Below are 24,489 nucleotides of genomic sequence, written 5' to 3' on the forward strand. Positions count from 1 at the left end.
AATTAAAAAAAATTGCAATTTAAGGTTCACGGTGGAAGAGGGGTTAGTGCGCCTGCCTCACAATACGAAGGTCCTGCAGTCCTGGGTTCAAATCCAGGCTCAAGGTCTTTCTGTGTGGAGTTTGCATGTTCTCCCCGTGACTGCGTGGGTTCCCTCCGGGTACTCTGGCTTCCTCCCACTTCCAAAGACATGCACCTGGGGATAGGTTGATTGGCAACACTAAATGGTCCCTAGTGTGTGAATGTTGTCTGTCTATCTGTGTTGGCCCTGTGATGAGGTGGCGACTTGTCCAGGGTGTACCCCGCCTTCCGCCCGATTGTAGATGAGATAGGCGCCAGCGCCCCCCGCGACCCCGAAAGGGAATAAGCGGTAGAAAATGGATGGATGGATGCAATTTAAGGTTTACGGTGGCAGAGGGGTTAGTGCGTCTGCCTCACAATACGAAGGTCCTGCAGTCTTGGGTTCAAATCCAGGCTCGGGATCTTTCTGTGTGGAGTTTGCATGTTCTCCCCGTGAATGCGTGGGTTCCCTCCAGGTACTCCGGCTTCCTCCCACCTCCAAAGACATGCACCTGGGGATAGGTTGATTGGCAACACTAAATGGGCCCTAGTGTGTGAATGTAAGTGTGAATGTTGTCTGTCTATCTGTGTTGGTCCTGCGATGAGTGGCGACTTGTCCAGGGTGTACCCCGCCTTCTGCCCGATTGTAGATGAGATAGGCGCCAGCGCCCCCCGCGACCCCAAAAGGGAATAAGCGGTAGAAAATGGATGGATGGATGGATGGATGCAATTTAAGGCAGAAAAATGAAACAGACTGTGTCTAATTGTGTGACCTTCTCAATTGAACAAGGGAGTATTTTCAAAAAAGCTGTAAGAAGAGTTTGCTGACCTACGATGATGCCTCCGGGCCGCCGGTCCATCTCCACCATCTGCTTGTGTGGGCCGGCGTCGGCAATCATGTGACTGGCTCGCTGGTAGCGCTCCATGCCCGGCTCGTCCAATCCCGGCGTAGAGCCTCGACCGCGGGCACGCTCAAAGTCCTCGTGGTACTTGGCCTGTCGGACCAACCACAGGAGACGTCAACAAAACGTGTGCGTGCAGGTAGGAAGTGCTGGACACACACACACACACACACACACACACACACACAAGGTGCATTTTGTCAGTGAGCACAAATAAACCAACCGACGCCTGAATCAAACCTTTATTATCCACACACACACACACACACATCCTCCATGTTGAGTGCTGCGGTCCCACACGCTGTGCCCTGTTAGCTCCTCCCACAAGCAGGCCGCTACCATGGAGACCGAGTCCTGTGACCTCCTGACGCGCCTGTACTCGGGCGTGTCCAACTCGGTGCAGCTCCGCCCCCTCAGCTCCCGCATCTCACGCTGGTACTTCACCTGTCCACACACACACACACACACACCAAGTTGTTGTTCAGGACTTGTGAGGACCACCCTTTCTACAGGTTGTGGAGGGATAAATAAAAAAATTTAAAAAAACAGGTAAAATGTCCACTGCCCAGTTAGCTCATACACGTCTTTAAATCTCTGGATTGATGAAGTAATGTGCTGATCATACTTACTGGGGACCCTGGGGAAAAACAGTTAATATGGTTCATGGGGACCAAATTTCAATAATTGTGCATAATTCACACAAATTTGTACATGACTACTGAGGACCATTTAAAAAAAAAAAAAAGTTCAATTTAAATATGACATGATCCTCAGAATACAGTACTACAGCTGTCCTCTTATAGAAAGTTTCACCACTTAAACGTTGAAGCAAATCCTGCATCTTCTGTGACTTTACTGAAAACTGCTATTTAGCAGTTAATGACGTTGTCTGCAACTCCAACTGAGGATGGAAAATTCTGAATGTGAATCATACTTTAAGGTAATAATGTTTTATAATCATACTCTATGAAAATTTCATAATAAGGAACACTAAACCAGACTTTGTTTTTGGAAAAAATATATTAGTTTTAACTAAGGATGGATACCATACAGAATCACAGTAGTAATAATGCCAGGATAACAAATTTTTCACCTTTCAAGAAAATGTATTTTCTCTTTTACCAATATTTGAAACACGTAAACATCTAATTTATCCATTTTATACCGCTTGTCTCTTTTTGGGGTCATGAGGGGGGGGGGGGGGGGGGGGGGGGCGCGCTGGAGCCTATCTCAACTGCATTCGGGCGGAAGGCGGGCTACACCCTGGACAAGTCGCCACCTCATCGCAGGGCCAACACAGATAGACAGACAACATTCACACACTAGGGACCATTTAGTGTTGCCAATCAACCTATCCCCAGGTGCATGTCTTTGGAAGTGGGAGGAAGCCGGAGTACCCGACGGGGAGAACATGGAAATTCCACACAGAAAGATCCCGAGCCCGGGATTGAACCCAGGACTACTCAGGACCTTCGTAAAGTGAGGCAGATGCACTAACCCCTCTTCTACCGTGCTGCCAAAACGTAAACAAAGTTGTGGGATCAATAAAGGATTATCTTATCTTACCTCAAATGTCTCACACTCAAACTAACCAGTAAACATGTTTTATCGTCTCTGTTTTGGTTTTTGGACATTACTATTTGCCGTAGATTCGAAGCAATGCATGATGGGAATCCGGATGTTACGTGTCAGTGTATTAACGTGCCGGCTAGAATAAAGACACGCTGAGAAATAGCTCCCTGCCTGCCTACTTTATGGGTTATAGATAAAGCTATGGATAATGGAGACGTATATAGTGAAGTGAAGTGAATTATATTTATATAGCGCTTTTCTCTAGTGACTCAAAGCGCTTTACGTAGTGAAACCCAATATCTAAGTTACATTTAAAGCAGTGTAGGTGGCACTGGGAGCGGGATGGGTAAAGTGTCTTGCCCAAGGACACAACGGCAGTGACTAGGATGGCGGAGGCGGGGATCGAACCTGGAACCCTCAAGTTGCTGGCACGGCCACTCTACCAACCGAGCTATACCGCCCCAGTGGATCTGACTATTATTTAAAAAGGTTTCCCTGTTTTTTTGTCCTCATACCGTCAGAGGTCCCCTTAAGGCAGGGGTGTCAAACTCAAATACAGAGTGGGCCAAAGTTTAAAACGGAACAAAACCGCGGGCCGAGGTTGAACAAATGAACCTTTTAAGAGGGACCCAAACAAGTTTTGCATTGAATATTGAACAAGCAAGGCTTCTATAACTTTATAGTGACATGCAAAGTCGAGTTTCAAATTATCCATCCAGCCATCCAATTTTCTACCGCTTGTCCTTTCTGGGGTCGCTGCAGCCTATCTCAGCTGCATTCGGGCAGAAGGCATTGTACACCCTGGACAAGTCGCCACCTCATCACAGGGCCAACACAGATAGAGAGACAACATGCACACCAGGGCAAATTTAGTGTTTACAATCAAGCTATCAATAATGATTTAAAAATATCAATGGCATATCAAACACAATTTTAATAAAAAATTGGAGGGGGGGGCAGGTTTGGTAGTAGCGGGGGTGTATATTATAGCATCCCGGAAGAGTTAGTGCTGCAAGGGTTTCTGGGTATTTCGTGAGTTACGGTGCAGATGTTCTCCCGAAATGTGTTTGTCATTCTTGTTTGGTGTGGCTTCACAGTGTGGCGCATATTTGTAACAGTGTTAAAGTCGTTTATACGGCCACCCCCAGTGTGACCTGTATGGCTGTTGGCCAAGTATGCCTCGCATTCATTCGTGTGTGTTAAAGCCGCAGATATTATGTGACTGGGCCGGCACATTGTTTCTATGGCGGAAAAGCGGATGTGACAACAGGTTGTAGAGGAGGCTAAAGGCAGTGCCTTCAAGGCACACCCCCAATATTATTGTCCGAGTGGAAATCGGGAGAAATTCGGAAGAATTGTGGCCCCGGGAGATTTACGGGAGGGTTAGTGAAATTCGGGAGGGTTGGCAAATGCGCCGCCCCTGTATAACATACCTCAAGGGCCAAATTAAATCACAAAGCGGGCCAAATTTGGCCCACGGGCCAGAGTTTGACCCCCATGGTGTAAACATAGCCATGTCCCCATTAAGTCAGCATTGCCAGAACACACACGGACACACACGTCATGAACACATCAAAGTGCGCATGAGTGCGTTTCTTAGTCCTCACTGAGCTGATGTTCTCCTGGTTGCGTCGAACTCTTTTCATCTCCGGCGTGTCCGTGACGGCGGTCCCACAGCCCACCTCTTCTCTGTACTGGACCTGCACACGCATCAGCACATGACGTACTCCGCCTCTAAAGCGTGTGTGTGTGTGTGTTTTAGTGTGTGTGTGTGTGTGTACATCGCTGATCTTCTTGGAGTTCTCCCTGGCGAGGACGATCTCCGGCGTCTCTGCGACTGAGGACATCAGACCCCTCATGAGCTTGGAGTCCCAGCAGTAGTGCAGCTGGCAGATGAGAGAGTCAGAAAGTCACGTTCACCTTCATTTAAGTGTTTTGATATGCAGAACAGCAACAGAAGCAAGTAGCAGGATTAACATTGACTATACACCAGGGGTGTCCAAACTTCTTCCACTGAGGGCCACACATGGAAAAATTCAAGCATGCGGGGGCCATTTTGATATTTTTGAACAAAATATATGGATTTTTAAAATGTATTTTACCTTTAGGGGTTTTGGGGACCATAAAGAGTCTCAGTAATTAAAGTGTTAAAAATAAGTCAAATTTTAATTATTATTTTTTATCTAACGCTTACAGTAAATCTCTTTATCTACATAAAAAAAAAGGTTTTATGGCTTTTCTGTCAAAAAAAAAAAAAAAGTTTTCATAGTAAAACTGAAATATGCATCCATCCATCCATCCATTTTTTACTGCTTATTCCCTTTTGGGGTCGCGGGGGGCGCTGGCGCCTATCTCAGCTACAATCGGGCGGAAATTTACATTCCTGCACGCGCTCTGAGGTCCGAGAGCCAGTTCCAGCTCGTGGTGCCCAAGACCAGACTTAAGACCAGGGGAGACAGGGCCTTCTCTGTGGTCGGCCCTAAGCTCTGGAACACTCTGCCCCTCCATGTTCAAACTGCTTCCACAGTGGAGTCTTTTAAGTCTCGTCTTAAGACCCACTTTTATTCTTTGGCTTTTAACACTACGTGAGTTGTGTGGTCCTCTGTCCTCTGTTGTCCTCTGTGTTTTTTATACACTTTGATTTCTATTTTACTGTTTTAATTGATTTTACCCTTTAAAATAGTTTTTAATCATATTTGTTTTTATATTGTTTTTATTGGTTTTATATTTATTTATTTTTTGTTTTTATTCAGTCATTGGTGGAGCATAATATGTATATATATACTTTTTTTATTTTATTTTATTTATTTATTTATTTATTTTTTTACAATTGTTTTTAACATGGCTGTGCAGCACTTTGGAAACGTTATTGTTGTTTAAATGTGCTATATAAATAAAGTGGATTGGATTGGATTGGAAGGCGGTGTACACCCTGGACAAGTCGCCACCTCAGATGGACAGACAACATTCACATTCACACACAATTTAGTGTTGCCAATCAACCTATCCCCAGGTGCATGTCTTTGGAGGTGGGAGGAAGCCGGAGTACCCGGAGGGAACCCACGCATTCACGGGGAGAACATGCAAACTCCACACAGAAAGATCTCGAGTCTGGGATTGAACCCAGGACTTCAGGACCTTCGTATTGTGAGGCAGACGCACTAACCCCTCTGCCACCGTGAAGCCCCTGAAGTATGCAGTATTTAGTAATTAGAGCCCTAAAAGATCAATAATGCAGGACACCAATGATTTTAATTCTTCATTATGTTTGAGTAATCACAGTGAAAAGATGGATAAAATACCACTAAATATATTTGGGATCCGAAAGGTGCCCCACTCATAAAGAGATACATTTTTATTAGTTTTTTTTTTATTTTTTACTTTCAACACTTACATTACGAGATCAACTTCAGATATATCTGTTGATTTTACGTTTGAACTATTATTCTGTTTGAAAATAATTCATTATAACAGATTTTTTTGTCATTATTTTTTGAGCAATGGCAAAAAAAAAAAATAATAATAATAATTGATTGATTGAAACTTGTAATTAGGGCGGCATGGCCATGCCAGAAATCTGAGGGTTGCAGGTTTGCTTCCCACCTATTGACATCAAAGTCGCTGCCGTTGTGTCCTTGGGCAGGACACTTCACCCTTTGTCCCCGGTGCCGCTCACACTGGTGAATGAATGATGAATGAATGATTGGTGGGGGTCGGAGGGGCCGTAGGTGCAAACTGGCAGCCACGCTTCCGTCAGTCTACCCCAGGGCAGCTGTGGCTACTGATGTAGCTTACCACCACCAGGTGTGAATGAATGATGGGTTCCCACTTCACTGTGAGTGCTTTGAGTATCTAACAATAGAAAAGTGCGATATAAATCTAATCCATTATTATTATTAGTAGATTGCACAGTACAGTACATATTCCGTACAATTGACCACTAAATGGTAACACCCCAATAAGTTTTTAAACTTGTTTAAGTCGACGTCCACGTTAATCAATTCATGGTAAAAATGTTTTTTACATGGTAAAATAAAGACAAAAGAAAAAAAAAACAGCCTGCATGGCAGCTTTGTGTCAAAATGGCAACTTTTTTTTGATAGATTTCACCTCATTCCGATATTTTTAATGTTCTTTTTTATTTTTGCAATAGGATTTCCAGAATGTGTGGCGGGCCGGTAAACAATTAGCTGCGGGCCGCAATTTGGGCACCCCTGCTATACACACTTAATCCGAGGACACAAAAGGCACCAGCTCATAACTGTGTCTTCAATCAGTAATTACCCAGGAGGCACAAGACATTGAGAACTTGTTGAATTAGGTCCTGACGTTGAGTAACTCAAACATAACGTTGAAAAAACATGCCTTTTGGCGACGTTTAATCAATGTTGGGTTCTGACGTTGATTTGACCTTTGAATCTTGGTCATTTCCCAGCCAATATTCTACAAAACAAATACAACATTGAAACAACATGCTGTTTGACGACGTCTGTCCAATGTCAGGTTCTGACGTCGATTTGACCATCGAAATTTGGTCATTTCCCAAACAAAACCCTACAATATTATTACACCAGGGGTAGGGAACCTATGGCTCTAGAGCCAGATGTGGCTCTTTTGATGACTGCATCTGGCTCTCAGATAAATCTTAGCTGGCATTGCTTAACACGATAAGTCATGAATATTTCTGCTGGTAATCACAGTGTTAAAAATAATGTTCAAATTATAAAACATTCTCATGTATTTTAATCCAACCCTCCGTTTCGTATCGCACCTGTTCAAGATGTCGCATTAATGGTAAGAAGTATTATATTTATTATTGGTTAGCTTTTAGAATAACAATGTTATTAAAAATAATAAGATACTTATTGTACTCTTAAAATGTTGGTCTTACATAAAAATGCATGCATTTCGTTGTATTCAGTGTTAAAAAATATTATATGGCTCTCTTGGAAATACATTTCGAAATATTTGGCTTTCATGGCTCTCTCAGCCAAAAAGGTTCCCGACCCCTGGCCTATGCACTCGATTATTAGATTTTTTTCATGTAAAAAATAATGTTATCTTTATTAACATATTTTTGTAATACACTTTTAAATAATGTAATATTTGGCATGATTAGATCCTAACGTTTAGAAGATATGCATTTTTCCCTGTGAAAATCTAAATAATTATTTGCATTTAGTAAAAAAAAAAAATATTTTATTAACACACATTTTTCCCAGGCATACAGTGATGTGGCGGGCCAGATCACCTTAAAACTCATTTGTATACTCTAGCCTTTAAATAGACTCCCTTTTTAGACCAGTTGATCTGCCGTTTCTTTTCTTTTTCTTCTATGTCCCACTCTCCCTTGTGGAGGGGGTCCGGTCCGATCCGGTGGCCATGTACTGCTTGCCTGTGTATCGGCTGGGGACATCTCTGCGCTGCTGATCCGCCTCCGCTTGGGATGGTTTCCTGCTGGCTCCGCTGTGAACGGGACTCTCGCTGCTGTGTTGGATCCGCTTTGGAATGGACTCTCGCGACTGTGTTGGATCCATTGTGGATTGAACTTTCACAGTATCATGTTGGACCCGCTCGACATCCATTGCTTTCCTCCTCTCCAAGGTTCTCATAGTCATCATTGTCACCGACGTCCCACTGGGTGTGAGTTTTCCTTGCCCTTATGTGGGCCTACCGAGGATGTGGTAGTGGTTTGTGCAGCCCTTTGAGACACTAGTGATTTAGGGCTATATAAGTAAACATTGATTGATTGATTGATTGATCTGGCCCCCGGTCCTTGAGTTTGACACCGGTGCCCTAAAAGATAAGTACAGTTATTTCATATTACGCCTGTACTGGCTCACCTGCACTGGCTTCCTGTGCACTTAAGATGTGACTTTAAGGTTTTACTACTTACGTATAAAATATTACACGGTCTAGGCCCTAGTGTGTGAATGTGAGTGTGAATGTTGTCTGTCTATCTGTGTTGGCCCTGCGATGAGATGGCGACTTGTCCAGGGTGTACCCTGCCTTCCGCCCGATTGTAGCTGAGATAGGCGCCAGCGCCCCCCGCGACCCCGAAAGGGAATAAGCGGTAGAAAATGGATGGATGGATAGCTCCATCCTATCTTGCCGATTGTATTGTACCATATGTCCCGGCAAGAAATCTGCGTTCAAAAGACTCCGGCTTATTAGTGATCCTAGAGCCCAAAAAAAGTCTGCAGGCTATAGAGCGTTTTCCGTTCGGGCTCCAGTACTCTGGAATGCCCTCCCGGTAACAGTTCCAGATGCTACCTCAGTAGAAGCATTTAAGTCTCACCTAAAAACTCATCTGTATACTCTAGCCTTTAAATAGATCTCCTTTTTAGACCAGTTGATCTGCCGCTACTTTTCTTTTTTCTCCTATGTCCCCCCCTCTGGGTCCGGTCCGATGACCATGGATGAAGTACTGGCTGTCCAGAGTCGAGACCCAGGATGGACCGCTCGTCGGGACCCAGGATGGACCGCTCGCCTGTGTATCGGTTGGGGAAATTTCTACGCTGCTGATCCGCCTCCGCTTGAGATGGTTTCCTGTGGACGAGACTCTCGCTGCTGTCTTGGATCCGCCTGAACTGAACTCTCGCGGCTGTGTTGGAGCCACTATGGATTGAACTTTCACAGTATCATGTTAGACCCGGTCGACATCCATTGCTTTCGGTCCCCTACGGGGGGGGGGGGGGGTTGCCCACATTTGAGGTCCTCTCCAAGGTTTTGTCATAGTCATCATTGTCACTGGCGTCCCACTGGATGTGAATTCTCCCTGCCCACTGGGTGTGAGTTTTCCTTGCCCTTTTTGTGGGTTCTTCCGAGGATGTCGTAGTTGGAATGGTTTGTGCAGTCCTTTGAGACATTTCAATCAATCAATCAATGTTTACTTATATAGCCCTAAATCACTAGTGTCTCAAAGGGCTGCACAAACCACTACGACATCCTCGGTAGGCCCACATAAGGGCAAGGAAAACTCACACCCAGTGGGACGTCGGTGACAATGATGACTATGAGAACCTTGGAGAGGACGAAAGCAATGGATGTCGAGCGGGTCTAACATGATACTGTGAGAGTTCAATCCACAATGGATCCAACACAGTCGCGAGAGTCCAGTCCAAAGTGGATCCAACACAGCAGCGAGAGTCCTGTTCACAGCGGAGCCAGCAGGAAACCATCACAAGCGGAGGCGGATCAGCAGCGCAGAGATGTCCCCAGCCGATACACAGGCGAGCAGTACATGGCCACCGGATCGGACCGGACCCCCTCCACAAGGGAAAGTGGGACATAGAAGAAAAAGAAAAGAAACGGCAGATCAACTGGTCTAAAAAGGGAGTCAATTTAAAGGCTAGAGTATACAAATGAGTTTTAAGGTGAGACTTAAATGCTTCTACTGAGGTGGCATCTCGAACTGTTACCGGGAGGGCATTCCAGAGTACTGGAGCCCGAACGGAAAACGCTCTATAGCCCGCAGACTTTTTTTGGGCTTTGGGAATCACTAATAAGCCGGAGTCCTTTGAACGCAGATTTCTTGCCGGGACATAAGGTACAATACAATCGGCAAGATAGGATGGAGCTAGACTGTGTAGTATTTTATACGTAAGTAGTAAAACCTTAAAGTCACATCTTAAGTGCACAGGAAGCCAGTGCAGGTGAGCCAGTACAGGCGTAATGTGATCAAACTTTCTTGTTTTTGTCAAAAGTCTAGCAGCCGCATTTTGTACCAACTGTAATCTTTTAATGCTAGACATGGGGAGACCCGAAAATAATACGTTACAGTAATCGAGACGAGACGTAACAAACGCATGGATAATGATCTCAGCGTCTTTAGTGGACAGAATGGAGCGAATTTTAGCGATATTACGGAGATGAAAGAAGGCCGTTTTAGTAACGCTTTTAATGTGTGCCTCAAAGGCGAGAGTTGGGTCGAAGATAATACCCAGATTCTTTACCGAGTCGCCTTGTTTGATTATTTGGTTGTCAAATGTTAGAGTTGTATTATTAAATAGAGTTCGGTGTCTAGCAGGACCGATAATCAGCATTTCCGTTTTTTTGGCGTTGAGTTGCAAAAAGTTAGTGATTTGGGGCTATATAAATAAACATTGATTGATTGATTGATAAATTCAAATATTGTGTTGTAGAAAAATATGAAAATGGCCGCCGAATACTTAGATGTTTCAGTGTGGAAGAAGTCAGTTCTAGTAAAACAGTGCATGAGGTTCTGCTGCCTCACCGAGCTGACGTGTCTCTGATTGGCCTTGACGCGATCCATTTCGGGAGTGTGCGGCAGGGCGCTGTAACGGCCCCGCAGACGCTCTGCCTCGTCCTTGTACTTCCTCTGGTGGGGTGATGTCACACGTGATGTCATCAGTCAGGGTTCTGCTCACATTGCGTGCGGAACAACTCACCTGACTGTACACGTCTTTCAGGTAGGAGGCGTGTAGGAGCTCCGGAGTGTCAGTGATGGTCCCGTACGAGTTCTCGCTGAGATGTTCCGTCTGCTTGTAGGACCTCTGTGACACAAACACACACATTCTTGTATTTCTTACCTTCTTGAGACCTCCGAATAATGCCGACCTCTTTAGGACCACCCTCTCTCGATATTTAAAACATTATTAATTTATACATACAATGCAAAAATAAAAAAGCTTGTAATGAAAAATTTGTTGGAATTTCACTAGAAAGAGCACTAGTAAAAATCACAAGCGATCTCCTCCTGGTCTTCTCACTATCCTAATCCTCTTAGATCTCACTGCAGCCTTTGACACCATTTCACACACTGTCCTCCTCCATAGATTGCACAGTATTGGCATCACAAGCACACCCCTTCACTGGTTTAGATCACATCTGAGGTCCTCTCCAAGGTTTCTCATAGTCAGCATTGTCACTGGCGTCCCACTGGATGTGAATTCTCCCTGCCCACTGGGTGTGAGTTTTCCTTGCCCTTTTGTGGGTTCTTCCGAGGATGTTGTAGTCGTAATGGTTTGTGCAGTCCTTTGAGACATTTGTGATTTGGGGCTATATAAATAAACATTGATTGATTGATTAATTGATTGATATCCCTCCGACCGCAACTACGTTCATTCCTGTCTCCCGTTTCCTCTGGTGTCCCCCAGGGCTCTGTTCTTGGTCCCCTGCTTTTTATCATTTACATTCTTCCCCTTGCCAATACTTTCCGTAAATTTAAAATAAATTTTCACTGTTATGCGGATGACACCCAGCTCTACATTTCAACCAAACCAACTGCCTCTCTTCCTCCTTCCTCCCTTACGGACTGCCTCAGTGAACTCAATCAAGCAGTGGTTCTCATCCAATTTCCTTCAACTCAATAAAAATACTACAATGAGGTGGCGACTTGTCCAGGGTGTACCCCGCCTTCCGCCCGATTGTAGCTGAGATAAGCACGAGCGCCCCCCCGCGAAACCAAAGGGAATAAGCGGTAGAAAATGGATGGATGGATGGATGAATAGCAGAATAAGCTAGACCTCCACCCCAGATCACACCTCAATCCAACCCACTTCTCCAAAGTGGGCTGGCTCAGGGTGGAGGACAGAGTAAAACAACTTGCACTGAGGCTAGTCTATAAAATCCGCTACACCTCTTTGATACCGAAGTACATGTCAAACTACTTCCTTAAATGACCGCCATAACCACAAAACCAGGGGGAGCTCCACAAACCACGTTAAACCCAGATTCCGATCTAACGAAGGTCTTAACTCATTCTCTTTCTATGCCACATCAATGTGGAATGCACTCCCAACAGGTATAAAAGCAAGTGCATCTCTATATTCCTTCAAAACCGCTCTAAAAGAACACCTCCAGGCAACTTCATCACTTTACTAATACCCTCCTCCATTCACATCCCATCTCCCCGGATTATAAATAACTCAAATGTACTTCTAATGTATATACTTGTTCTTATGCTATCTGAACTCACTATGTTCTCTGCTGGCTGTACATATCCTACTAAATAAGACCTATCATCCATCCATCTTCTTCCGCTTATCCGAGGTCGGGTCGCGGGGGCAGCAGCCTAAGCAGGGAAGCCCAGACTTCCCTCTCCCCAGTCACTTCGTCTAGCTCTTCCCGGGGGATCCCAAGGCGTTCCCAGGCCAGCCGGGAGACATAGTCTTCCCAACGTGTCCTGGGTCTTCCCCGTGGCCTCCTACCGGTTGGACGTGTCCTAAACACCTCCCTCGGGAGGCGTTCAGGTGGCATCCGGACCAGATGCCCGAAGCACCTCATCTGGCTCCTCTCGATGTGGAGGAGCAGCGATTTTACTTTGAGTTCCTCCTGGATGGCAGAGCTTCTCACCCTATCTCTAAGGGAGAGCCCCGCCACATGGCTTGTACCCGTGATCTTATCCTTTCGGTCATGACCCAAAGCTCATGACCATAGGTGAGGATGGGAACGTAGATCGACCGGTAAATTGAGAGCTTTGCCTTCCGGCTCAGCTCCTTCTTCACCACAACGGATCGGTACAACGTCCGCATTACTGAAGACGCCGCACCGATCCACCTGTCGATCTCACGATCCACTCTTCCCTCACTCGTGAACAAGACTCCTAGGTACTTGAACTCCTCCACTTGGGGCAGGGTCTCATCCCCAACCCGGAGATGGCACTCCACCCTTTTCCGGGAGAGAACCATGGACTCGGACTTGGAGGTGCTGATTCTCATTCCGGTCGCTTCACACTCGGCTGCGAACCGATCCAGTGAGAGCTGAAGATCCCGGTCGGATGAAGCCATCAGGACCACATCGTCTGCAAAAACCAGAGACCTAATCCCGCGGCCACCAAACCGGAACCCCTCAACACCTTGACTGCGCCTAGAAATTCTGTCCATAAAAGTTATGAACAGAATCGGTGACAAAGGACAGCCTTGGCGGAGTCCAACCCTCACTGGAAATGTGTCCGACTTACTGCCGGCAATGCGGACCAAGCTCTGACACTGATCATACAGGGAACGGACCGCCACAATAAGACAGTCCGATACCCCATACTCTCTGAGCACTCCCCACAGGACTTCCCGAGGGACACGGTCCAATGCCTTCTCCAAGTCCACAAAGCACATGTAGACTGGTTGGGCAAACTCCCATGCACCCTCAAGAACCCTGCCGAGAGTATAGAGCTGGTCCACAGTTCCACGACCAGGACGAAAACCACACTGTTCCTCCTGAATCCGAGGTTCGACTATCCGGCGTAGCCTCCTCTCCAGTACACCTGAATAAACCTTACCGGGAAGGCTGAGGAGTGTGATCCCACGATAGTTGGAACACACCCTCCGGTCCCCCTTCTTAAAGAAAATAAGACCTACACTGTTTCAATGTCCACATTTCTCTGTTGATGCAATTGTTGATGACTGAAGTTCTGATATCAACCAAAGCTCCTCATCCCACCCCCCGGATTGTAAATAATGTAAATAATTCAATGTACATACTATGATGATTAACTTGTGTGATGACTGTATTATGTTGATAGTATATATTTGTACCATGAATTGATTAACGTGGACCCCGACTTAAACAAGTTGAAAAACTTATTGGGGTGTTACCATTTAGTGGTCAATTGTAAGGAATATGTACTGAACTGTGCAATCTACTAATAAAAGTATCAATCAATCAATCAAGCAATAAAACCGAAATCTTACTTGTCGGTACAAAAACCATCCTCGCCAAAACCAACAGCTTGTCCGTTACTCTCGGCAATTTCCCTGTCTCACCCTCCTCCCAAGTCAAGAGTCTGGGTTTCATCCTCGAAAGCACACTCTCCTTCCAAGCCCACATAAACAACAATACCCGGTCTGCTTACTTTCATCTACGGAACATTAATTCTCTTCGCCCATCCCTTACCCCACATTTTGCTGCCATATTAGTCCATAGCCTGGTCACCTCTCGCCTGGACTACTGCAACTCTCTCCTGTTTGGTCTCCCTCACAAGTCACTTCACAAACTTCAGCTTCTCCAGAACTCTGCAGCCCGGATAATCACCAGAACCCTTTCAATCCAGCACATCACCCCTGTTCTGCAGCAACTCCACTGGCTACCCATCAAACATCGTATTCACTTTAAAATAACTCTCCTCACTTTCAAAGCCATCCATAACCTCTCTCCATCATATCTCTGTGACCTGATCCATGTCTCCACGCCCTCACGTTCCCTAAGATCCTCTTCATCCATCCATCTCACTGTCCCCTTATTTAAAGTGTCCAGCATGGGTGCCCTAGCTTTCAGCCACTCTGCCCCACATCTTTGGAAGTCTTTGCCACCAGACCTTCGTAACTTGGACTAAATATCCCTCTTCAAGTCAAGACTCAAAACACACCTATTCCGGACTGCTTATTCATTGTAATCATCTTATCGTATCTATCTTTGTTGTAGTTATTATTGTTGTTTTTATCCAATTTGATTTTATTGTTTTGATTTTGTACGGTGTCCTTGAGTGCCCAGAAAGGCGCCTTATAAATAAATAAATAAATAAATAAATGGGTTGTACTTGTATAGCGCTTTTCTACCTTCAAGGTACTCAAAGCGCTTTGACACTACTTCCACATTTACCCATTCACACACACATTCACACACTGATGGAGGGAGCTGCCATGCAAGGCGCCAACCAGCACCCATCAGGAGCAAGGGTGAAGTGTCTTGCTCAGGACACAACGGACGTGACGAGGTTGGTACTAGGTGGGATTTGAACCAGGGCCCCTCAGGTTGTGCACGGCCACTAAATGTATTATTATTATAAGAAAAAGGGCACAATTTCACAAGAAAAACTTTCAAAGTTTTTGGCAGTATTACAATAAAAGTCGTAATTTTACTCCACGCAAGAAAAAAATTTACAAGAAAAACTGAACATCTGTGCAATATCTTGATAAGAGTTGGAATTTTACAATAGAAGCTTGAAATGTTGCTAATTTTATAATAACAATCCGAATTTTACTAGCTAGCGGGGTGTATAAAATAGTCAGGGTGTGTCATGAATACAAAGGATTATGGGTATTTGTTGTGTTGCGTTTATGTTGTGTTACCATGAGGATGTTCTCCCAAAATGTGTTTGTTAATCTTGTATTGTGTGGCTTCACAGCGTGGCGCATATTACTAAGAGTGTTGAAATTGTTTATATCACAACCATTAGTGTACTCTGTGTCACCCAGTATGCCTTGCAGTCGTGTGCGTGTTGCCGCGGAAGCCACACACAACATGTTGCTGGACTGAAAAGCAGATCGTACATGTTGTAGTAGGCGACAAAGCCAATGGCTTCATAGCACGCCCTAATACTTACTATCTGGGTGACTACTGGCAGTCATTCAGTAGAATAATAGTGTCTCTTATTGTCTTCTTCGCTTTATGACACAGGACTTAAATGGCACTTTGAATGGCAAAGGATACCGATCACAGAACCATGCATATCAAATATTTCCGGATGGTTCAACCGCCACCCGCCCGAATCTAATTAAAATCAATTTTTTCGTCATGTCAACCGCCCGACCCGCGGTTTATCCACGGACTCCGCGGATGAGACCGCAAACCGCGCATCTCCACAGGACATACCCCCGCACACGCCTCACGCCTCACACCCACGCTTCGCCATAGCTGCAGGCTGTCAGCTATCAGCGCACCTGGAATCAGGAGGACAGCATAAGAACCAGTCACTCCTTGGAAACTATGCCAGAACGTCGTTAACTCTCGTCGTAAGCATTCACGTCTCTGGCTTCCCTCTCGTTGTCCTCGCATTTTTGTTCTCTGTGCCCCAATTTTAAAAGAAAATAGTCGACACATTGTAAGAAAAACACTCCAATAAGTAAACGTTTTTTTTAAAGTTTTGCTACTAATTGTTTTTTTAATCTCCATGATTTACTTCAAGTTATGACAGTATGTCTCTGTATACAGATTAGTTCAGTTTTTTTAAATACATTTTGGCCAAAGGAGGCGCATTTTAATTTCTTACACACACTTGATATTACATATGTTGGCCAGAAGGGGAGCACTTCAAATTTTGACACACACTTGTTATTTCATATGTTGACCAGAGGGGGAGCACTTTTAAAACAGACATATAGTCCATTTAAAAAATCCCTCCTTTTTGTGACCAACCTAATTTTGATAGATTTCACCACCATGGGGTGCAAATGAAACATTCTTTATTAGATGCAATGGTTTTCTGTATTGGGACCATGATGTATGTCCTAACTTGTTCACACCTCCTCATATGGAAGCTACTTTTCCTTGTTGGTGTCTCAAGAAGGGTAGAAAAACAAGAACACACACACAGCAAGCAAAGTAACATGCATGTCCGGTTCTGAGAGTTACCTGACTCTGGATCTCTGACGCCTTCAAGGCTCTTTGGACGTCCAGGACGTCCCCGCTCAGCTCCATTCCTTTCCCCAGGATCTCCGTGTCCAGATCCTTGCGGTACTCCCTCTGTCCAGAACACCAAAGTCAATGGTCAGAGGACATCCCTTGGCTGTTTTTCTGCGAAACTACTGACCTGGCTCAGAATCTGATTGGCGTTTTTGACCCTCAGCAGCTCGGGTGTTTCCTCCAGGCCGATGCCGGATAAGCCCCGCCCCTTGACTTCCTGCTCCAAGTCCTTCCTGTACTCCTTCTACAGGGGTGTCAAACTCGTTTTTATATTGGCCACATTACAGTTATGGCTGCCCTCAGAGGGCCAATTGTAACGGTGAAAATATATGAATATAAAACAACCTTGTTACATCATTTGCATCGGCAACTCTTTTTGATTATTATATGTATATTATTTTTGACAACTCAAAAAAAATGCTTCTAACATCTCGTTGCACGATCAGATAAAATGAAAGTGTAAAACATATGCAAACGTTTGCAGTACATTTCTCTGTCAAAATTGTTAAAAATAAATAAATAAAGTAATACACTTAGCCACAAAGTGCTTTTATTATTTCTAGCTTTTAGCAGGCCACAAGAAATGAGGTGGCAAATCACAAAAATGACATGATGGGACAATATAAAGTTAAGTGGTGTACCATGTAAACTAATGAAGCAAAACACTTAAAAAGATGTGGCGGGCCATGTAAAATAATGAAGCAAAACACTTAAAAAGATGTGGCGGGCCATATAAAATAAAGAAGCAAACCACTTAAAATGATGTGGCAGGCCATGTAAAATAATGAAGCGAACCACTTAAAATGATGTGGCGGGCCTTTTAAAATAATGACGCAAAACACTTAAAAAGATGTGGCGGGCCATGTAAAATAATGAAGCAAACCACTTAAAATGATGTGGCAGGCCATGTAAAATAATGAAGCAAAACACTTAAAAAGATGTGGCGGGCCATGTAAAATAATGAAGCAAACCACTTAAAATGATGTGGCAGGCCATGTAAAATAATGAAGCAAAACACTTAAAAAGATGTGGCGGGCCATGTAAAATAATGAAGCAAACCACTTAAAATGATGTGGCAGGCCATGTAAAATAATGAAGCAAAACACTTAAAATGATGTGGCAGGCCATGTAAAATAATGAAGCAAAACACTTAAAATGATGTGGCGGGCCATGTAAAATAATGAAGCAAAACACTTAAAAAGATGTGGCTGGCCATGTAAAATAATGAAGCAAAACACTTAAAAAGATGTGGCGGCCCATGTAAAATAATGAAGCGAACCACTTAAAAAGATGTGGCGGGCCATGTAAAATAATGAAGCAAAACACTTAAAAAGATGTGGCTGGCCATGTAAAATAATGAAGCAAAACACTTAAAAAGATGTGGCGGGCCATGTAAAATAATGAAGCAAAACACTTAAAATGATGTGGCAGGCCATGTAAAATAATGAAGCAAAACACTTAAAAAGATGTGGCGGGCCATGTAAAATAATGAAGCAAACCACTTAAAATGATGTGGCAGGCCATGTAAAATAATGAAGCAAAACACATAAAAAGATGTGGCGGGCCATGTAAAATAATGAAGCAAACCACTTAAAATGATGTGGCGGGCCATGGAAAATAATGAAGCGAAACACTTAAAATGATGTGGCGGGCCATGTAAAATAATGAAGCGAACCACTTAAAATGATGTGGCGGGCCATGTAAAATAATGAAGCAAAACACTTAAAAAGATGTGGCTGGCCATGTAAAATAATGAAGCAAAACACTTAAAAAGATGTGGCGGCCCATGTAAAATAATGAAGCGAACCACTTAAAAAGATGTGGCGGGCCATGTAAAATAATGAAGCAAAACACTTAAAAAGATGTGGCTGGCCATGTAAAATAATGAAGCAAAACACTTAAAAAGATGTGGCGGGCCATGTAAAATAATGAAGCAAAACACTTAAAAAGATGTGGCGGCCCATGTAAAATAATGAAGCAAACCACTTAAAAAGATGTGGTGGGCAATATAAAATAATGAAGGAAACCACTTAAAATGATGTGGCAGGTTATGTAAAATAATGAAGTAAACCACTTAAAATGATGTGGCGGGCCATGTAAAATAATGACCGAACCACTTCAAAAGATGTGGCGGGCCATGTAAAATAATGACCTAACCACTTAAAAAGATGTAGCTGGCCATGTAAAATAATGAAGCGAACCACTTAAAAAGATGTAGCTGGCCATGTAAAATAATGAAGCGAACCACTTAAAATGATGTAGCGGGCCATGTAAAATAATGAAGCAAACCACTTAAAATGATGTGGCAGGTCATGTAAAATAATGAAGCAAAACACTTAAAATGATGTGGCAGGTCATGTAAAATAATGAAGCAAAACACTTAAAAAGATGTGGCGGGCCATTTGAAATAATGAAACAAACCACTTAAAATGATGTGGCGGGTCAAAGGATGTGACGGGCCATGTAAAATAATGAAGCAAACCATTTAAAATGATGTGGCGGGCCATGTAAAATAATGAAGCAAAACACTTAAAAGATGTGGCGGGCCACTAAATGAGGTGGCGGGCCATGTAAAACAATGAAGCGAACCACTTAAAAAGATGTGGCAGGCCATTTGAAATAATGAAACAAACCACTTAAAAAGATGTGGCGGGCCATGTAAAATAATGAAGCAAACCACTTAAAAGATGTGGCGGGCCATGTAAAATAATGAAGCAAACCATTTAAAATGATGTGGCGGGCCATGTAAAATAATGAAGCAAAACACTTAAAAAGATGTGGCGGCCCATGTAAAATAATGAAGCGAACCACTTAAAATGATGTGGCGGGCCATGGAAAATAATGAAGCGAAACACTTAAAATGATGTGGCGGGCCATGTAAAATAATGAAGCGAACCACTTAAAATGATGTGGCGGGCCATGTAAAATAATGAAGCAAAACACTTAAAAAGATGTGGCTGGCCATGTAAAATAATGAAGCAAAACACTTAAAAAGATGTGGCTGGCCATGTAAAATAATGAAGCAAAACACTTAAAAAGATGTGGCTGGCCATGTAAAATAATGAAGCAAAACACTTAAAAAGATGTGGCGGGCCATGTAAAATAATGAAGCAAAACACTTAAAAAGATGTGGCGGCCCATGTAAAATAATGAAGCGAACCACTTAAAATGATGTGGCGGGCCATGTAAAATAATGAAGCGAACCACTTAAAAAGATGTGGTGGGCCATATAAAATAATGAAGCAAACCACTTAAAAGATGTGGCGGGCCATGTAAAATAATGAAGCAAACCATTTAAAATGATGTGGCGGGCCATGTAAAATAATGAAGCAAAACACTTAAAAAGATGTGGCGGCCCATGTAAAATAATGAAGCGAACCACTTAAAAAGATGTGGCGGGCCATGTAAAATAATGAAGCAAAACACTTAAAATTATGTGGCAGCCCATGTAAAATAATGAAGCGAACCACTTAAAATGATGTGGCGGGCCATTTAAAATAATGAAGCGAACCACTTAAAAAGATGTGGCGGGCCATGTAAAATAATGAAGCAAACCACTTAAAAGATGTGGCGGGCCATGGAAAATAATGAAGCAAACCACTTAAAATGATGTGGCGGGCCTCGTAAAATAATGAAGCAAACCACTTAAAATGATGTGGCGGGCCTCGTAAAATAATGCAGCAAACTACTTAAAATGATGTGGCGGGCCATGTAAAATAATGAAGCAAAACACTTAAAAAGATGTGGCGGCCCATGTAAAATAATGAAGCAAACCACATAAAAGATGTGGCGGGCCATGTAAAATAATGAAGCGAACCACTTAAAAAGATGTGGCGGGCCAGGTAAAATAATGACCTAACCACTTAAAAAGATGTGGCGGGCCATGTAAAATAATGAACCAAAACACTTAAAAAGATGTGGCGGGCCATGTAAAATAATGAACCAAAACACTTAAAAAGATGTGGCGGGCCATATAAAATAATGAAGCAAACCACTTAAAAAGATGTGGCGGGCCATGTAAAATAATGAAGCGAACCACTTAAAATGATGTGGCGGGCCATGTAAAATAATGAAGCAAACCACTTAAAATTATGTGGCGGGCCATGGAAAATAATGAAGCAAAACACTTAAAATGATGTGGCGGCCCATGTAAAATAATGAAGCGAACCACTTAAAAAGATGTGGCGGGCCACGTAAAATAATGAAGCAAAACACCTAAGATGTGGCGGGCCATGTAAAATAATGAAGCAAACCACTTAAAATGATGTGGCGGGCCATGTAAAATAATGAAGTGAACCACTTAAAATGATGTGGCAGGTCATGTAAAATAATGAAGCAAAACACTTAAAAAGAAGTGGCGGGCCATGTAAAATAATGAAGCGAACCACTTAAAAAGATGTGGCGGGTCACTAAATGAGGTGGCGGGCCATGTAAAACAATGAAGCGAACCACTTAAAAAGATGTGGCGGGCCATGTGAAATTATGAAACAAACCAATTAAAATGATGTGGCGGGTCAAAGGATGTGACGGGCCATATAAAATAATGAAGCAAACCACTTAAAAAGATGTGGCGGGCCATGTAAAATAATGAAGCAAACCACTTAAAAAGATGTGGCGGGCCATGTAAAATAATGAAGCAAACCACTTAAAAAGATGTGGCGGGAAAATGTAAAATAATGAAGTGAACCACTTAAAATGATGTGGCGGGCCATGTAAAATAATGAAGCAAAACACTTAAAAGATGTGGCAGGCCATGTAAAATAATGAAGCGAACCACTTAAAATGATGTGGCAGGTCAAGTAAAATTATGAAGCAAACCACTTAAAATGATGTGGCGGGCCATTTAAAATAATGAAGCAAAACACTTAAAAGATGTGGCAGGCCATGTAAAATTATGAAGCAAACCACTTAAAATGATGTGGCGGGCCATTTAAAATAATGAAGCGAACCACTTAAAAAGATGTGGCGGGCCATTAAATGAGGTGGCGGGCCATTTCAAATAATGAAACGAATTGTTTAAAATGTGGCGGGCCATGTAAAATAATGAAGCGAACCACTTAAAAAGATGTGGCGGGCCATGTAAAATAATGACCTAACCACTTAAAAAGATGTGGCGGGCCATGTAAAATAATGAACCAAAACACTTAAAAAGATGTGGCGGGCCATGTAAAATAATGAACCAAAACACTTAAAAAGATGTGGCGGGCCATGTAAAATAATGACCTAACCACTTAAAAAGATGTGGCGGGCCATGTAAAATAATGAACCAAAACACTTAAAAAGATGTGGCGGGCCATGTAAAATAATGAAGCGAACCACTTAAAATGATGTGGCGGGCCATGTAAAATAATGAAGCAAAACACTTAAAAAGATGTGGCGGGCCATGTAAAATAATGAAGCGAACCACTTAAAATGATGTGGCGGGCCATGTAAAATAATGAAGCAAAACACTTAAAAAGATGTGGCGGGCCATGTAAAATAATGAAGCAAACCACTTAAAATTATGTGGCGGGCCATGGAAAATAATGAAGCGAACCACTTAAAATGATGTGGCAGGTTATGTAAAATAATGAAGTAAACCACTTAAAAAGAAGTGGCGGGCCATGTAAAATAATGAAGCAAAACACTTAAAAAGATGTGGCGGGCCATGTAAAATAATGAAGCAAACCACTTAAAATTATGTGGCGGGCCATGGAAAATAATGAAGCAAAACACTTAAAATGATGTGGCGGGCCTCGTAAAATAATGCAGCAAACTACTTAAAATGATGTGGCGGGCCATGTAAAATAATGAAGCAAAACACTTAAAATGATGTGGCGGGCCATGTAAAATAATGAAGCAAACCACATAAAAGATGTGGCGGGCCATGTAAAATAATGAAGCGAACCACTTAAAAAGATGTGGCGGGCCAGGTAAAATAATGACCTAACCACTTAAAAAGATGTGGCGGGCCATATAAAATAATGAAGCAAACCACTTAAAAAGATGTGGCGGGCCATGTAAAATAATGAAGCGAACCACTTAAAATGATGTGGCGGGCCATGTAAAATAATGAAGCAAACCACTTAAAATGATGTGGCGGGCCATGTAAAATAATGAAGCAAAACACTTAAAAAGATGTGGCGGGCCATGTAAAATAATGAAGCAAACCACTTAAAATTATGTGGCGGGCCATGGAAAATAATGAAGCGAACCACTTAAAATGATGTGGCAGGTTATGTAAAATAATGAAGTAAACCACTTAAAAAGAAGTGGCGGGCCATGTAAAATAATGAAGCAAAACACTTAAAAAGATGTGGCGGGCCATTTAAAATAATGAAGCAAACCACTTAAAATTATGTGGCGGGCCATGGAAAATAATGAAGCAAAACACTTAAAATGATGTGGCGGCCCATGTAAAATAATGAAGCGAACCACTTAAAAAGATGTGGCGGGCCACGTAAAATAATGAAGCAAAACACCTAAGATGTGGCGGGCCATGTAAAATAATGAAGCAAACCACTTAAAATGATGTGGCGGGCCATGTAAAATAATGAAGTGAACCACTTAAAATGATGTGGCAGGTCATGTAAAATAATGAAGCAAAACACTTAAAAAGAAGTGGCGGGCCATGTAAAATAATGAAGCGAACCACTTAAAAAGATGTGGCGGGTCACTAAATGAGGTGGCGGGCCATGTAAAACAATGAAGCGAACCACTTAAAAAGATGTGGCAGGCCATGTGAAATTATGAAACAAACCAATTAAAATTATGTGGCGGGTCAAAGGATGTGACGGGCCATATAAAATAATGAAGCAAACCACTTAAAAAGATGTGGCGGGCCATGTAAAATAATGAAGCAAACCACTTAAAAAGATGTGGCGGGCCATGTAAAATAATGAAGCAAACCACTTAAAAAGATGTGGCGGGAAAATGTAAAATAATGAAGTGAACCACTTAAAATGATGTGGCGGGCCATGTAAAATAATGAAGCAAAACACTTAAAAGATGTGGCAGGCCATGTAAAATAATGAAGCAAACCACTTAAAATGATGTGGCGGGAAAATGTAAAATAATGAAGTGAACCACTTAAAATGATGTGGCGGGCCATGTAAAATAATGAAGCAAAACACTTAAAAGATGTGGCAGGCCATGTAAAATAATGAAGCGAACCACTTAAAATGATGTGGCAGGTCAAGTAAAATTATGAAGCAAACCACTTAAAATGATGTGGCGGGCCATTTAAAATAATGAAGCAAAACACTTAAAAGATGTGGCAGGCCATGTAAAATTATGAAGCAAACCACTTAAAATGATGTGGCGGGCCATTTAAAATAATGAAGCGAACCACTTAAAAAGATGTGGCGGGCCATTAAATGAGGTGGCGGGCCATTTCAAATAATGAAACGAATTGTTTAAAATGTGGCGGGCCATGTAAAATAATGAAGCGAACCACTTAAAAAGATGTGGCGGGCCATGTAAAATAATGACCTAACCACTTAAAAAGATGTGGCGGGCCATGTAAAATAATGAACCAAAACACTTAAAAAGATGTGGCGGGCCATGTAAAATAATGAACCAAAACACTTAAAAAGATGTGGCGGGCCATGTAAAAT

The 24,489-nt window shown here is 42.8% G+C and overlaps 1 protein-coding gene across 3 annotated transcripts in view; it reads right to left on the bottom strand.

The window, feature by feature from the left end:
- LOC133569175 (nebulin-like) overlaps positions 1 to 24,489 on the bottom strand; it is a 107,724-nt gene that overhangs the window by 13,952 nt on the left and 69,283 nt on the right. For 2 of the 3 annotated variants that reach the window (XM_061921371.1, XM_061921372.1), the window contains exons 50-57: positions 17,022 to 17,138; positions 16,844 to 16,954; positions 10,945 to 11,049; positions 10,770 to 10,874; positions 4,315 to 4,419; positions 4,141 to 4,233; positions 1,301 to 1,405; positions 889 to 1,054 (exon numbers count right to left, since the gene is read on the bottom strand). In XM_061921371.1, coding sequence (XP_061777355.1) covers positions 889 to 1,054; positions 1,301 to 1,405; positions 4,141 to 4,233; positions 4,315 to 4,419; positions 10,770 to 10,874; positions 10,945 to 11,049; positions 16,844 to 16,954; positions 17,022 to 17,138 — 907 coding nt within the window. Of the gene's footprint in view, positions 1 to 888; positions 1,406 to 4,140; positions 4,234 to 4,314; positions 4,420 to 10,769; positions 10,875 to 10,944; positions 11,050 to 16,843; positions 16,955 to 17,021; positions 17,139 to 24,489 lie in introns of those variants that run through there. The other variant, XM_061921373.1, reaches the window with a different exon arrangement.

The sequence above is a fragment of the Nerophis ophidion genome, linkage group LG15 (genome assembly GCF_033978795.1).
Source record: "Nerophis ophidion isolate RoL-2023_Sa linkage group LG15, RoL_Noph_v1.0, whole genome shotgun sequence".
NCBI lineage: Eukaryota > Metazoa > Chordata > Actinopteri > Syngnathiformes > Syngnathidae > Nerophis > Nerophis ophidion.